The sequence below is a fragment of the Erpetoichthys calabaricus genome, chromosome 9 (assembly GCF_900747795.2).
Source record: "Erpetoichthys calabaricus chromosome 9, fErpCal1.3, whole genome shotgun sequence".
Taxonomy (NCBI): domain Eukaryota; kingdom Metazoa; phylum Chordata; class Cladistia; order Polypteriformes; family Polypteridae; genus Erpetoichthys; species Erpetoichthys calabaricus.
This window is the reverse complement of record NC_041402.2, coordinates 52,334,715-52,355,468: the sequence shown is the minus strand read 5'-3', so window position 1 is coordinate 52,355,468 and position 20,754 is coordinate 52,334,715. Positions and strand designations below refer to the sequence as shown.

Sequence of the window (20,754 nt, the reverse complement as noted above, 5' to 3'; positions counted from 1 at the left end):
ACATGCACAGCATATAAATATCCATTCATTTTCTGTATCACAGGCTTCTACACAGTTACTCACTGTTTATAGTCTTTAGTACTAAACAAATATTTGTAAGCAGAGAAATTTTAAAACAAGGTTCAGATGCTCTCTGTTTTACCTGGAGACAATAATTTTCTAACAATGTTCAAAGCGTGCTGTCTGGTTATTTGGTACTTAATGTTTTATGATGTTTAATCACGAGAAGAGGAGCCTGGGTGGGAAACCTAATCCAGGCATTTAAATTCCTCAAAGGCATTGCTAAAGTAGATCCAACAACATTCTTTCAGATTAAGGGTGAATCACATACTTGAAAACCAGTGGAAATGAAGGGGAAGTGGATTTAAGACTGAAGATAGGAAGCACATCTTTACTCAAAGAGTTGTGGGGCTCTGGAACAACCTCGACAACCTTTAAGAGGAATCTGGATGAGATATTGGGACAGCTTAGCTAATCAAACGGTCTTGATGACCTGAATGGTTGCCTCTCATTTGTCAAATTTGTATGGTTTTTATGTTTCTAATTACCTGTGTGTTAGTACAGTATGTTTAGCCTGCTCTGGGACTGACTGTGGAAACATAATACAGAAAATGAATCAAAATATGGCAAATCTAGCCTGGAAACAAACTCTAATTAAAAGAGACACTGTTTTGTGATTAACATTTTTAATATGAAAATGATCTTTTACTTGGTAAAAGTTGTAATTATTTTCTGTATTTTAGTTGTGAATGGGGGTTCCCTCATCTGTGTTACAAAATACCTACAGACAGGTAAAAAGTCATTTTTACTTAAGGTTATGGACACAATGAACACACAATACATGCTTCTGAGCTCACTATGCAAGCTATCATCAAAGAATTAATCTTCTATGGTGCCATGGCTGAAACTCTGTCCTAATTATGAGAGTCACTATCCTATTCTTTGCCCTACCTACTGTCATGCTGACTCTATCTTTAAAGACTCCTGCTGTCCTGATGTCTTCCTGTCTGCACATTTCCAAGCTATATGAGCCAATAATAAAATTAAATTACCCCCATTCACCTGGATGCCACTTGCACATGGCAATTTACAAAATCTGCCGACTCTGCAAGCTCCTGAGACATAAAGTATATATAGCAGTCTCTACCATATACCCATGATGAGACCCTCTTTTTTCCTCTCTATAAAAGCTTGCTGAATAAAAATAAAATGATGTCACATGCCATATTTTACAAATTAGCACATGACAATTAGCGACCTTATGGAAGTCTAGAAAAGGTCGACTTTTATACTCTGGATACCTTTACTTTTTAAATGATATCACAATATACACACTTATAATTTTCATTAAAAAGGATATCCTTTGAGGTTCTTAAAAATTATTTCACCTTATGAACATTTGCTGAGTTCACCTTAATAGTGTAACAATATGTACTGATTTGTTTTAATAGTTTTTCTTCTGCCAATATTATAAATCTACACAATAAAGAATCCTGAAATACAGAAGACAAGAATGACCTAATTATTTCATTCGGCAGGTCTAATGGTGCTCTCCACAATGTCCCTCGATAAAAAAACTGGTCCCCTTCAATCCTTTATTTTGGCATCTAATAAGTTGGTTGCTGAAACTAATCAGCACCAGATAATAGCCACAATAATACGAAGCTGTCTCTTAATATTCAAACAGCACTGCCTGCCTGGAGTTGAAACGGAATACTTGATTAAAACCCCAGCAATTCTGTCAGTAATTTCGACTTTAATTTTCAACATGCTTTGAAGAGCAAAAGGTGATGATTTCCCAAGGGATATATCAGGGAGGCATTATGTTATTGAGTGCAGCAGCTTGGCATCAAAGTGATTGTTGCTGGCAGTCTGCATTGTCTGTGTCATCGCCATCATCAGTTGAAAAATTGTACAGTATATCCTGGGATAGCCTTTCCTGCACTAGGCCTCTTATTTGCACTGATTTCTCATTATGCCATTTCTGAGTCATCATTTTAAGAAGTCATGATGTTATTTTGTTGAAACTTTAAAATTAACCAATTGATTTAACTGTTTAGCTGTCATACTTCTCACAGTGAAAGGTAAACAGTGCATGTTTCAATTTATACAAATTACTGTTTCTTGCTGAAATAACCTTTGAAGGTTTTGTGATTTCTTTTTATGAGTTGTAAATAATAGGGGTCCTGTTATACACAATTCTCAAACTCAACACTAATGCAAAAAAGGGCAAAAGTATTGAGAAATAATTATTGAGAGGGACAAGCAAGGGGAAGCCAAGTCACATACTACTAAACCAAAGTGGCTCCCTGCTCAGATGGGGCATGGGTGAAAGTGTGCACGGCATGTCCCTCCTGCTCTCCAGCAGACAGAAAGAGACAAGAGAACCGCTGTGGAATGCATTGCTCTGAAAAGCACAGATGACTGTGCATACCATAATAATGCAGATCTGAGTGAGACAGAGAAGAAGGCATGTTGGTAAAATTTTGACTGTTTTAATTTACACCTGTCTGTGATCCAAAACAAAAAAAGATCATAAACCCGAATTGGAAAAAAAAAAAAAAAAACTAAGAATCAGAAGGCAAAGTAAACTTGATAATTAGGCTGACTGCATTTAAATATTTCCAAAATGGGACACAACTCATTCAGTGAGTGAATTAGATTAAGATTCTTTCTTCTTATTAAAAACTAGGGGGCTTTTCCCCCTGCTTGCTTCGCTCGCCAACCTCCCAGCCTGTGCTACGCGTCAGCCAATTTGCATCTCTGCCGCTCACGTTTGTGGATTTCACTTTCACCAAACAACAAATCTTTTAATTCTCACAGATACGCCTCTTCATTGGGAAGAAACACTACTTTTCTCTGATGGCAACACGAATTGGACGATCTACAAGTCTCCGACTTAAAGTTTAAATTGGAACAATATATTCAATCTCTTTTCAATATTCTGTTATTTCACCGAGTAATAATTTCCGTTTGTTTGAGCTAATGCGATCTTTACTATCATTTTTTTGAGACTTTCGAATTTTAGTACTTCCATTATCTCTAACCTGCTCTGCATGTGTATCGCGCCAACATTTAGAAACCTCTTTACGACGTTCTACTTTGTCATCTACTATTTGTCTTTTATTTCCGGCCTCGGGCATGGTTAAATCTCTTGGCACAAAGTCACGTTTCGCGGGACTTGAAAGTATCTCTCTGTAAAAGTCACATCTTGTCCCAGGCTAAAAAGTCCCGTCCCGTCCCAGGATTTTTTTATATAATAGAGAGATGTATATTAATTTGAAGAGTGATTTGTGGTGTAACTCTGAGTGTTTTGTGAATGTAGTAAAAACGCATATTTAATCGAAGACAAGGGGGTCGTCATCAGTTTTGTGGTTTTGTGTGCATTGTACAATTATGTGTATTAAGCCGAATAGTAAATTTATTCAATAAGTGGTTGATTAAAAATGGGAAATCTTGTTAAATCTTATGATGCATTGGATAAAGTGGAACTAAAAGGCACCCAATTGACTATCTAATAAATGAAGTAAAACTTAAAAATACACAAAGCACAAACCATAAAATAATGGGAGTAACACAATGTTCAAGTAAAACTCCCACAATTGACTGCTATAAAATAAGCACAGCATAGTAACTGATAAGTAAACTGATATACAGAATGAAGGGCCGAGTAGGTGGGCCAGATTATTCCTAACAATACCCCACCTGCAAGTAAAATACCTTGAGTACTAAACACTTCCATTCCATTCTGTCTGTGTCAAGAAGAGCCACAAATACACATGCATAATGCCTCACTGTGACAACCAAGTCAGAAGTTTTCTTGTTTTCCATAATGTGTGTCTATATTTATTTAATCATCTATTTATGTAGTTATTTAAAGAGCTTCTGTAAAAATATACATTTCCCCCTTGGGAGAAATAAAATTCTAATGTTCTAAGTTCTAAACTTCACTTCACCCCCTTCCTCTTACTGCTCTACTACTTGCCCAGAACATCTCACAAAGTTTAAAGTTTACACTCTGGACACAACGAGGTTTTAAACCACACACTGGGGTCACTGGATATTCCAGGCTTCCCTTCATTTCTGAGGCCCTGCTCACTTATTAGTAGCCAAGACTACTTGATAATCTGCTCCCTTTAATATACAGTACAGCAGGTGTGTATATTTTCTCCAACAAATCACAATGATATTGATATTCGTAATCCTCCTATACTTTCACCCATCCTCCAGCCATCCTTTTAGTCTTGTGGTCTTTAAATGATTAGTTTGGTGACACTCTCATAATATAAATATACTACACAGGCTCCTGGCCTCGTTCCACATTGTCATTAAGCATGAATATTTCTGCAAGTATAGGATTCTTTCTGTGAATAAAAGAGCTTCTGAAACCTGCCTCTCTTCAGCCCCTTAATGCCCCATTCACCATTCATCATTTTAAAATATCTCAGATAAACACATTTACAGATGGTAGTGTGAGTTTCATCTTGCCATTTTACACAAAAAAAAACTTAAATAAGGGAATGTCAAATGATAGTAATCAACCAAAATGATATTAATAGTGATTGATCCTAGGCTTTCCTCTTTCACCTTTGCAATTACAATGAAGTATGTGTAGTTTATTATATTAAATAAAACAACACCAGTTAAATGCTGTATTACAGTTCATAATATATTCATAATACTTGTGTAGCTGTCTTTTCAGATGCCATTCAAGCATGCCAGTTAGAGTATACCACGGGAATTAAGAAAATATAGTTGAATGAGTACAACAATATGTATTCGTATAGCAATTCCAACATTGCTCTGGGCCAGGAGTCTGCACAAAGAAGGCACATAACAACAATCCACTCAGTGTTTACATGTGTAATGTTCACTTTTATGAAAGCCTAGATTGGTGATACACTTTGGTTCCCATGACACGTCTTTACAGGTGACACTAATGACCACTTTAATGCCTAAATGTATGTATCCAGGAGTGTATATGAATTGCAAATATTTCCAGGTGACTGAATATTTGAGTCACACATATTTCCAAGTGACTGATGTTGACAGGCAAATGTTCTTACACTCACCTGCTGCCAGTCGTTTGTATTTTTATTAGTACCATGCAGGAGAAAAAATAAAAGAATACTGTGTTCCTCAGCACTTAGGCATCAGTCATTTTGTTATCTCTTTTCTCTGTCCAAACAATGTGTTTTCAGCATTACAACAATGCAAACAGACTTTCTGTTATTTAAAGAAGTGCTTATCATAATTAGTGCTTTTCTGCCCTGATTTTTACATCCATAGACTACTATACTCGTCCTTATGCCACAATTGTAAAACAAAAAATCATGGAATTTGTCTTTTAATTTTTTATGTGTGCATTTTCAAAACTGAAAAATTTCACCATTAGCCCTCACTTCACAGTATGGCATAACAGTCATTATGTAAAGAAGACCAATGCTCAATGACTGCTTGTCATTATTTCTATTATATTATAATTACTAGTACCTATCCTATAATCTTACCGTAAAGCCTGCTGTGCTGCACAAATTTAAGTTTAATTTATACATGGTTTAAACATTTCATAAAGATTTTATCCTCAGGGTATAAATATATGAGCATTATACAATTAAAATCAGAAATTTTAAAGAGCCACTAATTGTCGCAGCTGTGCCACATTACTAAAGTAAATTTGATTTTCTATCCAAAATGTATTCAAAGCCCCAAAATGATTGCGTAACATTTTTCAAATTATCTTTGTTTTCTTCTACAAAGGATGCCAATAAAAAATGGTATTATAATGAGACCTACCCTCCAAATCATGATTTTAATTTTTTAAACTGCATCATCTTTCACTTATTGCAAATAAGCACTGCAAAAGCTTTCAAAATGTAATCTTATTTTCAAAGCTTAGTGAGACCACCAATGTGAATCCTCCTTTAAATCTTGACTTTAAAATTATTTCTGTGCTATATTTAACATTATTTTAATTTATGAATGTTTTCAGTTATTTATAGTGCCTTTCGTAGCTAACAGTATGACTACTAGACCAGGTTTTGATGCAGATATTTTCAGTTTGCTGTAATGTGTCTGTTACAGCAAATCTACACAAAACAGGCCCTGTTTTCATCAGTTCATGTATTCAAATGAACTACACAAAATTAAAATAAAAAAGTTGAAATTATAGAAACTACTTAAATAGTACAAGAAATGTGGCTTGCTGCTGTTGCTGCCGAGCTGTATGTTCTGCTTGTTGCACTGCGTGTTGATCATTTAAAAGCCTGTACAACAGTTGTCCTTTTGTTTCACTGCCTTGTCTCGTGGGTCTGAACGCACACCAGAATGACAAAAAATTATGAAAATTAAAAAGAAAGAAAACTTCTGATTTGACAATCACAGTTAACCCCAGTAGAGTTTCTTGACACACTTCTACTAAAGAATTTGAATAATCTTCAGACTTTGGCTGAAAGTCCTCAGTGTTAATGTGTCAGAGAGAGGATGTGCAGTATTGTTCATAATGGCACACAATTTTGTTTTAATTATCCCTTCGCTACTACCTCCATGGGGTCCAGAGTGCATCCTATAGCTGAGCCTGTCCTTTTTAATTAGCTTGTTGAGGTGATGTTACCACCCCCAGCATAGAAAATCGCAGTGGCTATCGCGGAGTTGTGGAAGATGTGAAGGATGTCATTACCCACATTAAAGGAATACAGTGTCCTAAGGAAAAAAGAGCCTGCTGTGCCCTTTCTTTTGAATCATACGTCTTATACTGCCAGAATGTCCTTTGTGGGCAGTACCTAGCTAACTGTTTCTTCTGCAAGCAATAAGAATCTTGACTACATGCCGCAAACCACATCAGCTGGCTCTTGTTAATCAGGATATGCAGTGTTCTTATTTCAAGGTCCTCTTGTACTGAAGACTGTCTCACCTTTTAATGGAGTATTAGTCCGGTAAACATGTGCAATAAACTCATTTCAAGTCAATAGATTCCTACAAGCACTTAGATTTCACTTTACCAGTTTACCAGCTTGATTTTAGAATGTTGATAATACATCCTAGAAATTAACATACTGCCTTGTGCAGGTTAGATTGAATCTATTATTGCCTGCACGTCACTACAGTTTTTGGGGTCTGCAACCTGGTAACATTTTAGAATGAATACAATTCTAAAAAAAAAAGTGCCAGTTAATTGTGGGTTTGCTCAAATTGTTAGAATTATAAAGCATCAAGTTGTTGTGTTAAAGTGTTTTGTTTGAAGGCTTAAGTATTTCAGTAAGCATGCTGAGAGTTAATGCAGACCTTTCACGTACTTGGTGCACATAGAATACTATAATCCAAACACAAAACAACCAAAAACCAGACAAAACTAGACAAAAACCAAAAATATTCATTACATTCTTATTGTGCATCTTTTAATTTTGCAAGATGAGGTATATTGTTAATCTATCATTTATATTTCTTTCATCGCCTTTGTATATGATTGTTTTCCATCCATTGATCAAATGGTTTTACTCAGACTCAGACATAGCCAAATACTTGCTTACATTGGGTATATTTTGAGATTTGGAAAAGTAGGAAGAAATTTTGCTCCTCAGAAGAATGAAAAACAGAAGGTAGAAAAAAAGAATTGTAGGGCGAAGAGTGCATTCACTTGACAGAGTTCGAGTGGGAAGGAAACTGCAAAAAAAAGCCGTGGAATCAAAGTTAAAAACCCTAACCTTAACTAAAACCTTTATCCATCATTATGCTCTAGTACAGCACCCATTCTTGTTTCTACATTATTTCAATACTGTTAATACACATATTCAAGTATACCAATGCAAAGTTAACAAATGTTAACAATTTACAAAGACCTACATAGCCAGTTATATAATTAATTACAAATCTTGACAAAATAAAAAACTAAATTGTATGCCAAGTAACTGCAAATCATCCTGGAACCGTTTATGGCAACTGCATACAGATAAAAGAAAACATCACAACATGAAACAAGATTATCTGCTTGGAGACAGTCAGAGGAATTTAAATAGGAGAATTATCATGGCTGGATATTCTAATATTATTTAGGCCTGCAGCGAGTGAGAATCACATAACAATACACAAAAAAATTAGCCCATCTTTTTTTCATATCCATCTGTAATATGTTTTGTAATTTGCAATCTATTCATTTTAAGAGCTATACTATCAATATCTTCAGTTTGGAAAATTATTTCAAATTCCTGGCAAACATTGCTCAGTTTTGATAAACATATTGTGAATTATTTTGTTCTATCCTACTATATGCCTAATAATAGAAAAAATAAAAACTGAATTTTCAGCTTCCACAGTTAGTACTAGGGTATGACTATAACTGATCTTATTTCATAATGAAAATTAGTGCATTCATTAAACAATATTAATGCATGTTCACCCCTTATTTTGATTCCAACTGATCTACTAGTTTTCAACTCATCAATATAATATATATGTATATGTATGTACAGTAGATAGATTTTAATTAACTTATTTTCATTACCTTTGAGTTTACATATTATAAATAAGCAATTGAATTATTTTAGTTGACAAAACAGAAATAGAACCCCAGTCTTATGCAGGAAATCTGCTAGACCAAAGCAAAAAAACATTATCTTAGTAAACTGCACATTACAATGTTCGATGATCTCATATCAGAAAAAAAACACAGTTTTACCTTTCTAAGCTTTATGACCCCTTCTTGAGTCTGGGAATCTGTAGTAACTTCAAATATTTCCACCCCATCACCTTCAAGGACACGGTATGAAACAAGGCCATTTTCCCCTAAATCTGGATCTTTTGCTTTAATCCGGCCAACCACTTCACCAGGAACTGAAGCTTCAGAGATGGACATTGTGTAGACACCTAGTTAAAAAAAATAACCACAGTTAGTAAGAAACAATTTATTTTTTACAGGAAGAAAATGAAGATTGTATATCCAATGTTAATAATGATGGGTCATCTTTTAAGTAAGTTAGGTTAGCACATCATGCATTAAGCAAGAGGCTCATTAAAGTCCGTTTACAAAAACATCAAAGCATTAGAAGGTGCATGCTTCAGCAGTGACTTTCCCAGATATTCAGTCTAATCTATGGTGAAGAACCTGTTCTATGCTTTCTTTGTTGTTGTCTGAAGCTTAAATACCATCCATCTGCCAAAAAATATTACACAAAATAAAAGCACATTTTTCCCCCAAACTGCTTGATTATCCTAGAATCAGAGTCACATGCCATGAAGCAGCTATCAGATTATAATGAGAAAGATAAAATAAGTTTAAATGTGCCATAGATTTCTACCACTACCAATTCTACCACTTCAAATAAAATACCAATGTCACTGATCATATTTTAAAAAAACTTGGATGGAACACATAAAAATTAAAAAGCCAGTACTTAAATTAAGCAAGAAATTACTTCTTAAGATAAACCACAAATGGGTAGCCAAACCAAGGGTCTTGAGTCATACTTTGGGGTACTTAACTCATTTGTTTACATCACTATGAGTGTTCTTCATGTCAAATTTCTCTAAGCATACCCACTCTTGCACTCATTTGAAAAATACATATTTGTAATAAAGTATTTCTGACAAGATGTACAAGTCGGCACACATTATCTGCAGGTACTGTATATGGTTCCAGGACCCCCTGCGGATGTGCAAAAGCCACAGATGCTCAGAACTTGTAAGAAAGCATAAAGATGATGGCACGCATGAAGTGAACCGAAGGGTAATACAGTGGGACTGGGGGTTGGCTGTGCTTGGATACACTATCACTGAGCAGCATCCTGAGCAGAATCAACCTACGCATGTTATTTCCTATGCATATTTTGTGGGCAGCACTGCACACAGGAATTTCAAATGTTCATTTTAGAGAGTATTCTGGATTTTGCTTTTAATAATTTCAAAATGCAGTTGCTTGTCATTGATTTAGTTAACTGAAAAGTGAAGTTTGGTCTCTCTTGGTATTTCAAGCGTTACAATATTTTACATTCGATCAAAGTGTGGGGAGCAGAGCTGGGTGGCCATGCAATAAAGTAACATTATAAACAAAGACTGGGAGAGGACCAATGTCATTTCAAGTGCCACAAAAGTTAACATTACATCAAAAAATGGGGAGAGGAGGGTGGAGAGACTTTGAAAATTCATGATGCATGCATTCTTGAAAACAATGCTGGTATACACCAAACAATGACGGTATACAATGTATAAAAACTACAAATTGCTGGTTCTCAGTACAGATGTGTACCGGCCCACTATACACTATGTCTTGGTATATGCTTAGAAGATGCTCAAGTAATAAACTGACTGACAAACAAGCATCTCATACCATTCCTAATTAATAAAATACACATCCGTAATGAAGAAATATATCCATTTCTTTATAATAATTTTGCGATCAAAATGTTTTTTGATTGTTTAAAGAAATGCTCCAATTATCAGATTTCCTACAACGCTGCTCAGAAAAAAAACAGCTTTGGAAGATAGATGGATAGATAAATGGATACTCTGAAACCAAAATAAAGATCATTCTTATAAAAACTCACACCTACACTAGCATTTAGTCACCAGACCCAATAAAAAAAATAATTTTTATTTAGGTTAGAAAACTGAAAAAAGATAGGCATCATAGTGTTACTTTAAGTAACATCAGACAGTCAAATGTGAAAATTTCTTGATTTCTTTTTGACATGTATCTTAGTATATTTTACAGTATCTTATACATGGTGCACATGGACTAAGTAAAAAACTGGGGCATACCACCCTTAAAAAGTAGTCAGTGACAAAATAAATGTAGACGGTGGACAAATTCCATTATTAGATGTATTGTAAATGAGTGCACATTGGGATTTTGCACTTCTGTGCACATCACTACAAACAAATTACAACTATGTATTTAAAATTGTTCTCTACATTTTGACTTAGACTCAGATATCATTTAATGGCCTGCAGACATCTTGCAGTAATACAATTTTCTTGCTCCATCATTAAGGTTTCATACGAAAACTTGTTAGAAAATGATTTCCAAACATCTTGAAACTTTTAGGAAATACATGCCAAACAATGGGAATGTTTACCTAACTCTTATTATAATTTCTACTGTATGTACTGCAGCCTTTTTATGAGATTACTGTGGTTAAGTAAACTATATTAATTCAGAAGTGGCATTTACTGACATTTGGCAGCTTTGTTTATTGACACCTTCATTTTAGATTAATTGGTGACTTTAAATTGTCCCTGTGTGTGTGTGTGCATATGTAGCCCCTGCCATGGACTGTTGCCCTGTCCAGGGATGATTCCTGCCATGCATCTGATACAACAAGGACAGAATAAAGTCCCTTTCAATTCTGAAATAGATTAAGCAGATCTGAGATTATGATGTTACACTTTATTTATGATAGAACTAGCTAAATTAACCAGGCTACAAAATCTTTTAGCATTAAAGCTGTCAATCTACTTTTATCCTACACAATGTACAATAATAATGACTTCACATTTAGTTTATGCCAAACTGCAAAGAATTTAGTCTTTTCTCTTAAATGCTCTCTGTTAAAATGTGGAATCATTGCATTAAATAAATTAAAAAAACAGATTTCTTGTCATTTTCCAACCTGCTTCATCCAGGCCAGGGTCACGTTGGGGGCTGGAGCCTTTCCGTGCTAAGCATAGGGCACAAAGCAGGAATAAACCCTGGACAGGGCTCCAGTCCATTGCAGGATGAATATACACACACCAAAGCATACTAGGGCCAATTTAGCGTTCGCCAGTTCATCTACCATGCATGTCTTTGGACAGGGGGAGGAAACCCATGCAGACACCAGGGAGGACATGCAGACTTCATGCAGGGAGAAGCCAGGACACAAACCCAGGTCTCCTTACTGTGAGGCAGCAGTGCTACCATCCCAAAAGACAGATATGTATATTCAATACTTTGCTAACAGTACCTATAAAGACAGCAAACTCTTAAATGTTTCTTTTCTTTTTTTAGATGGATCATGGAACAGAAACCTGAATTACTTCTAAAATGACAAAAGAGGGGGCTATCTGATAGCTACAGTATATTCATAATAGATTGTAGTTCCTCCCCTTTGCTTTCAGACAATTAATATTATTATGTGTTAAACTTTTACATTTTTATAGTTACAAAGGTACAGGGTTTATTTTCCTGTCTCTCTGTCCCCTGTCAAAGTCTCCCTGTCAAATTCAATTACCTGGTCCTAATGAGGATAAGTTTTTTTTTGGGCTGTTCTAAACTATGATAACATCAGTCCTCTTTTTCATTATAAAAGTGTGAATTATACCATCTGTGTGGTTTAATCGATGGAGACTTTCAATTAAAAAAAACAGCCCACATCAATCCTTTAACAAACAGGGAGGGAGGGCAATCCACTGCCATGCATACCTGTAACCACACTCGAGAAACTACAGTTTAGAGTCCTAAGTTAACCCAATATCAGTTTGGGTTGCGTCAAGATGGAGAGTATCTTAAAAATGTACATAGGGCAAGATTGAAAACTTCACAGACTTGGAGTCAAACCTAGTTCCATGGGGTTGTGGGGGCAGCAATGCTAACCACCATACCATCCCACAGCATGATGTGACAATATAAGGTTATTCTATGTGCACATCTCCACACAAAGCGTGATGGTGGGTGGATCACAATGCCTATCTGTAGTAGCACAATAACTTCGCACTTTACATGTCTTACTATGATTTAACTGATTTATTTGGCATTTCTGCCTTTCGTTGCTTTTTGTCTGACCTATGCACAAAGGGCCTGTGACTTTTCCCCTCCATTCACAACTAATGTTCCATGTGAATGTTACTTTTTTGCTGCTAGAAGATCGACAGGGTAGATTTAGGGTATCATCATCTAACTGAAAAGAAAGAGATACTTTACATATTTAAAAGTTCCTGACGTGCAATAAGTATTATCCATTATCAACAACTGATAGGACAGAAAATCAGTTTGCTTGTGATAGCGTGTAGAGTATAATAAATACACAGGCACACACATGGGATTACTCAGTCTTTTTCAAATCTGCTTAATTGAATTTTAGGTTATGGGGGTGGGGGGTGTCAGAACCTATCTTGGCAGTAGTGGGTGCAAAGCAAGAAACAAAAATCTGGAAAGGATACAAGTCCAATTCAGAAGGATATGTTTCACAACTCAGATTTAAAAAAGGTGTCAAAATTGACTAATTCGCTCTTTACTGATGCTGCATTGGCCACCTTAATAGCCTTTGCATTTACCACTCAGCCAAATACAAAGTCAGAAACCCTGCCAAAAAAATCTTCCTTGGAATGAGATCATTTAAAAATGTATAAAGGATGACATGATTTCCATGTTTGTGCTAAGCATCAGTGGCTCATTCCTGCAAACTACCAAAATACAAGATAGGAGCCTGCTTTCACCACTCAAAGCTTTGTACCCTATATAGCTAATCTGCATAAACTGTTCACAAGCTATTCTTCTGAATTACATTCAGTATGACTCACTCTGAGGAAATTTGGGAGGGTTGTCATTGACATCAGTTAGTTTGATTGTCACTTTAGTTGTTCCAGATAATCCTCCCATGTGGCCTCCCATGTCCTTGGCTTGAATGACAACATTGTATTCCTCCTTGGCTTCTCGGTCCATGTTAGGCAAAGCAGTCCTGATAATACCTAAAAGAGGAAAGACACTTGAACATGTTAGATAAGAACTTTGAAAAATGTCAAAAAAAATTTTATTTTACAATGTTTAAAGTCATATTTATAAGTTATATCTGCATGTAAGCAATGATGAAACTGTTACCTGTGTGGATACCTGTATGTTGCCTCAATAAAGAGTTGTCCATATATTAATACAATATTCAGCATTGTAACTTACTTGAAAAAACAAAATCCTCACATTATATCTGCATTGTATGTTTTGCAGAATATTTAGGCATGATTTGTAAACTGTACAAACGTCTTGGAAAAATGTAATAAAATTTCTTCTTTTGCACACTTAAAATAATGTAAGACACTACTTTGCCCATTTCACAAAAACATTGAGATTAGTTTGAAAAACTCAAGCACTTGTTTGGTGCAAGAGTTATAAATATTTCAGACACTTTCAGTAAAATAGACTAAAGGAAAGCTTGCTACCAGATAATGTTTTCATGCTGAATAAATTAAAATAAATTTAGTGATTTAGTTGATATCCAAGATAAAGGTGAGAATCTATGAAAGAAAGGTTCAGCATCTGTTGTTTTTCTTGTATAAGAAGTGGTACGTGTGTGTTCTTGATTTTTATTAATTATGGATCTGCACCATGCTTTGCACACTGGTAGTTTTACTTAGGTCTTGAACAAAACAAACAAAAAAAAGCTACATCTTCATGAGTTCTGAGCAGAAAACACTGATGTTATCAATTCTGATATAAGAAGAAATGCAGTAACAAAAAATCAGGACTTTTACAGGATTTCACTTTAGCTTGTGACCTAAAATATTTGCCTAAATATTAATGCAAGGTTATACTCAGCATTGAAGTAAACTGTGTACCGTGCACAAACACTAAAAGAAGGAAGATTATTTTAAAATTGAAGTTTAAATAAACTTCTGAGCAGCCACCAAATTTAATAGCATTAAAAACAGCCATTTTCTGAACTTTTCTAAACTGGTTTCACTCATCAAGTTGTTTAATGTAAGCAGTACAATTTTGCGCATCTCACTATATCTAAAGCAAGCATTTTTCTTTCAATTAATGTATTCTTTGTAATTCATTAACAGTTTTCATGAAAAATGAGCAAAGAGTGTCATCTAGTGGAACAACAACCAAAAATGTGAAACCTTAATTTTAGCACTTTTCTCTAACAAAATATTCTCACTTCCCAGCATTTTTTGGTAATTCTCCACAGTGCTGACACATTTTTACACTCAGAAAGGAACAACTGTAACTTTAAACTTCACCAACATCAACAAAAAATAGCACAATGAGAGTAATCTACCAAAAAAGGAAAAAAGAGAAAAATTGAACAGATGGGAATAAGTTGAATAAATCCTTATGTGAGCCTTAAACAGATGCTCTGCTATAAAAGGATTTAATAAAACAGACGCAGACTGTAGACATTATTGAGTACAGCGGAAAACGATTGCCTCTTGGGTAATAAAAGTGAGTGACACTTAGAAATTAGAACTCACAATCAATCAAGCCTTTGACATTTGGTGAGGTAGTTTTTCATTACAAACTCAACCACAGTCCAATGTACTTGTACAATATGAGGTTCTCGACTGTATTTCAGAGTTTTAATTTACTTGTGATACCTTTCACCACTATTATTGTTTAGTCTGGATTGGCAGATAAACAACAATCACTCTTTACAAATATTAGACTCTTAAAATGATACACTTCCTTAATTTACAATACATTGTACACCAAAAAAATTAAAATAAATAGTAAATAAATAATGCAAATTAAAATAAAAGTAAAATAAATAATGTTAACCATGACCACTCTGGTGACCCAACTAATGAGTTGAAGGGCATCAGGTCAAAATGCAAATCAGTGAATCAGCAGAACTGGCATACATTAAGGTCCTGAATCTCAAGCCATCTGGGGTCAATGCCTAATTCAATGCCTAATTCAATGCCTAATTCAATGCCTAATTCCAGGAATGTATTTTGCTCCTATCAGGATTTTTTCTCTCATTAGTTACTGCTGATTTAATGCCAGGAGAATGACATTTAACTGCTTATTCTCCTTTGTAACACATTGTGCTCAAGCATATTAAATACATTTAAAATAAATGTTTAATAATCTATTTTAACAAAAAGAACCATTATGTACAGTGTGTATATTTACTAGGATGACAGTTATCTGATAAGAATGGAAGAAAAGTTCTGCTCTACGACTGCATATATCTATATACAGTATATATATATCTGTAGCGATGCAGATATTCTTCTGTAACACTTAAAGAAGTACAAATATACCCTGCCCTACCCTAAAATTATTATTTTATGGTGTAGGAAACTGTAGGTAAGTGCTCCATATAGGGAGGTGCCAAGAATTCTACTTTCCATCTATAATGGTGCAGTGTATAAATGATTTGTTTTTTGATGGCACATGGGGACTTCATTTAAATGTTAAAAGTGTTAGGATAGCTTGGATTTGATGCAGAGATTGATCAAAAAGGTTATTTTTGCTAAAACAGTTTAATTTCTACAAGATCTGTAGTAGATTATTTTATATTTGTTATGGTGCCAGAAGAGAATAATAATACTGTTCAGTAAGAAGGGAATAACAATGCACAATTAGGTTATCTCTGCCAGAGATGCAAGCTACTTTTAATACCATTAAAACAAGGAAAAAAACAGCAAAACACCTTAACATTTGTGAAATGCTTAACACATTATGCACATTTAAAATTTAATTATTATGCGTATTTATAATTTCATAGCATTGAGAACATATTTCATATTTAGATTGATTTACAAGTAATTTTAATTGTAAAAGGAACAAGTCTGAGTGTCACATTTGACTTAATCCATCGATATATTTAATATGGATTTATAATATTTCATTACACATAATATTTATAATAAAATCTCTCATTATTTCTTAGAAAGTTAAAAACAAGTCATTTTAGAAAAAAAATACCTGTTTGGGGTTCTACTGAGAAGTAAGGCTGCCCTTCCAAAATACTGTATACCAGCTTTGCACTGTTCCCGTAAGTGGGGTCATCAGCATCAGAGGCTGTCACTTGCATGACCGATGTACCTGCAAGAAAAGAAAAGAAAGCTTAGTAATTTTCTAAAGAAACAACAAGTCAACTCTTGCACTTGTTAGTGTAGCCTTAGAGCCATTATTCAGTATTGGGCAGTATAAATAAGACTGTCTATGAGCATTTTATAGTACTGTAAGCATACCTGAAACAGAAGTCCATCTTGTTCAACAAATAGTGTGATACATTAATGATTATGTTCCATGCTTTTTCCTTCAGCTTGACAAAATTAGATTACTTAGAGACTGTCTAATAAATATCATACCTTTGGGTCACCCATTTTGACCTTCTGTAATATGTAGTTATTAATATTCACAGCCTCACGCAAGTAAAGTTATAAATCTGTCTCATGAATACCCACAAATTTTGTTGATTTCCAAGTCAAGGTAATAGTTTTATTAAAAAGTGGAAATGATTTGCCCAGCACTAGTGTATTAAACATTCATTAATTTTCAGTTGCCCTATTTTTAAATAAGCCAGGTCACAGAAACAAAATGAGATGCAGTTTGGTCTCAGCTGCAATCCAGCTTTTGCCATCAGGGCGATAATAGTGGCCAGAAATCACTTTCTACATGTTTTGTCAGCAGTGGCTTCTAAATGCACTAAGAAAAGCAACAGACAATGTTTTTGACTGCACAACTGTATATTCAGCATTTGATTTGAGTTTTCAAAATGCAATGATATTGGAAAAAGAAGACACTTCTCCTGAGTCTACTTCCACCAGATAAGTTATTCTTAAATGCCATCTAAAGTGTTTTTTCTTTCTTTTTTTAACAAATAAATCTACTAATATTGCAGTTCCTGAACATCACAGTTTTATCTTCCATTTAATATTTGAATGCATTTACTTTGTCTTGTATGGCACGAATAATTTAATATTACTTTAAGGAAAGTAACTTTAAAAAAAGATTATTTTTAACTGTATTTCTTATGATTTATGACCATTTGTAACAGGACAGTGTTGCCCAAGTATCTCTCCAAAATAGAAACATTTCAAGACAATTACAAAGTTTTAAAAGTAAATGATGTTACTACATGCAAATGAGGTAGGAAACAAAAACATATTTTACAGCATAAAAACGATGAACAAAGCACTATTCACTTGGTCTCTGGGTTGGGTTGATTCCCCTTTGCCTTGAAACTTTGTTGGTTTCTTATCATTCAGCCTTCCTCTTTATTGCATGGTTAACCATTGAAATTATTCTTCCAGAACAGGATTAATCGTACTTGAGATAGCTGTGCAAAAATCTCTGTTGTGTACCCTCAGGTGACAATTGGTGACCCTGTACACAAGGTAAATTACTATTCAGTAATGGCCAGGCAGCCTGACTTGCCTTTCTTTCAAAATCTGTAGGACAACCCTTCTTATCAGCTTCTAGAGGTGTCTATAACACAGGCCCCCCTGCTTGCAATGGCATCTGTTTACTGCTCCCATTGCATGTGGAAATTTTCAAATTTCCCCATGGTCTGTGCCATTTTTCTAATACCTTTGCCACTTTGAAAACTATTACAGATGAATTTCCAAAAATGAAACATTCATAACTCTGCATTATACACTAGTAACTGTGTGATCTATTTTTCATGGAATAAGTGAATTGTGAATTTCATCTATCTATCTATCTATCTATCTATCTATCTATCTATCTATCTATCTATCTATCTATCTATCTATCTATCTAATGCTTCTAATTACTGTATGTGCTAACGATTGTGAAAAAGTCAATTTCAACATGGCTTAAATATTTACAGTTATGAAGATTAAGGTTTCTATAGAAATTAAAAAGTTTTTAAAAGATTTTGATTTTGCTGGATATGTAACAAAGTACTGCCAATCATGTCTGTTTTTATAATTTTAATTTAACAACATATATATCTAGGATCTTCCTAATCAATCGATGTAGCATGTTACTTTTCACAACACTGATTTTTTGTTGGCTGTTCTGTTTCATAGAGATAAATCACATTAAAATGACAATTCAAGTCAAAAATATAATGAAACCTATATTCCAGACATTTATGTTTTAAATGAAATTAAGGCAAATTTGCCAACCCTTCTTCTACCAAATTTGGAGACCTAGATGAACAAAGCACCCAATATGAAGCAGTTCCTTGTATATACTGAGGCACTGAAAAGGTCAAGCAGAGTCCCAGTGTGTTTATTTTAGAACAGAATGAATGCTTGGCAAATTCTGAAGAAGCTTTGTTCTGTTCCTAGTAGAGAAACTTTTATTTTTCCTAGCATTAGCTAAGCTATCACTTTCCCACTGAGTTATGGATTGTGTGTTAGGATTTTTCCAGTTGAGTAAAACAATACAGTGCTAGCAATATAGTATAGGATAGATACCCAATGAATGTTTCATTGCATAATGTTATTTTACCTAGCGTTAATCCAAAAGGGCTGGTGGTAATTGTACCTCCAGCACTATTCCTCAAATCATTCCCAAAACTTTTGACTCAGTGAGACTTACACTTGATGATATTATTTATAATTTGAAATAATTTCAAAATAGAGTTTAGCCAATTTGAGTTGAGATTGATGTGTGAGATATTTATTTGAGGTCTTTCATCACAAAAGCTATATATCCTTTTTGGACAAATTGAGAAAGATGACAACCACTGTTGTGAACAAATACAGCGGAGACTACTAACAATCTAAAGCCTGTTATCTAGATGTACGATTATTCAGTTATTCCATCTTGGTGATCACTACAGTATGCTCAAATACAAATTCAGGAACAGGATATTGTTAGGGAGTTTTATTTTGGCCTTCTTTACTCTTGAAATGTCAGTCTTGTGTCTTCAGTTTCAGCTGCAGTGTATGAAGTAGACATTTTAATGCTTGTGTCTAAATGCACGTGTCATGAAAACCTGCTGTTCTGCATGTGAAAGCCTGTCAAAAATTCAAGGTGGTGTGGTTTCCGTTTGCAGATTGCATACCCATGCATGAGGTGACTTATCTACTTAAAGATATTTTAAAATATTCACATTCTAAATAACTGACTGCACAAGTATCTAAGTGGTATCATTTACATAGCTAATTTATTGTACATACCTAATTAACACAATAAGATTTCAGCCAACACTGGAAAACTCATGAGACCCCCTGAATACTATGGGGTATTTTAGGCCCTGTTTGTTAGTATAAATAAATCTTAACAAGTAGCTTATAAAATATATCAATACAGAAACAAACCCCTAATAGGATGCCAGTCTATCTACATATCTATCTACATAACACATTCATGCACACACCCACACATGTTATATTTCTACTAAGACGTCTATGCACATGTTTGAAATGACAGCGGTATATTCACAGACAAGGCCATAAAGACACAGGAATAACATGCCAACTTTACACTTGCAATATAGGCTGAAGTAAAAGAATGTTACTTATAAAATTACAACTTTCTGAAAGGTATTTCAAAAGAAAAATAGCACAAACAGAATTCTTAGTTACAAACAGCACTACCTTGTCACCATAGACAGAGTTTGACATTTAAGCTGTCAGTGTCATGCACAAAACTGTGAAATTTGATAGATAGATAGATAGATAGATAGATAGATAGATAGATAGATAGATAGATAGATAGATAGATAGATAGATAGATAGATAGATAGATAGATAGATAGATAGATAGATAGATACTTTATTAATGTAGGCCTATGTGTGAATAATGGTTAGACACACATGCACACAATGACAAAAATAATGCACAGCTTGTTACATTAATTCACAAATGTCCTACGTAGTTTAGAAATAAACATCTTTTCTTTCGACTTGCCATGTAATTGTCTGCTATCCTATTGAGTGACAGCTTTGCTTCAATGTGAAGTACTGCGAGAAATAAAAACCTTGCTTGGCTCATAGTTGACCACAGCCAGGTCCAAATCCTTCTCATTGCTGTAAAACGTTTTTTTGATGAAACTAATCTGATTGGTAGAGTCAATGGGGTTTACAGATTTGGAAAGGTATCCTTCACCACATTTTGTAATTATTTAAGTGAAACGG

At 34.5% G+C, this 20,754-nt stretch overlaps 1 protein-coding gene across 1 annotated transcript in view; it reads right to left on the bottom strand.

Annotated features, from left to right (window-relative positions):
* cdh11 (cadherin 11, type 2, OB-cadherin (osteoblast)) overlaps positions 1-20,754 on the bottom strand; it is a 133,281-nt gene that overhangs the window by 16,837 nt on the left and 95,690 nt on the right. Inside the window, exons 4-6 of the mRNA XM_028809637.2 lie at positions 16,619-16,738; positions 13,492-13,659; positions 8,675-8,862 (exon numbers count right to left, since the gene is read on the bottom strand). Of these exons, the coding sequence (XP_028665470.1) occupies positions 8,675-8,862; positions 13,492-13,659; positions 16,619-16,738 (476 nt within the window). The remainder of the gene's footprint in view (positions 1-8,674; positions 8,863-13,491; positions 13,660-16,618; positions 16,739-20,754) is intronic.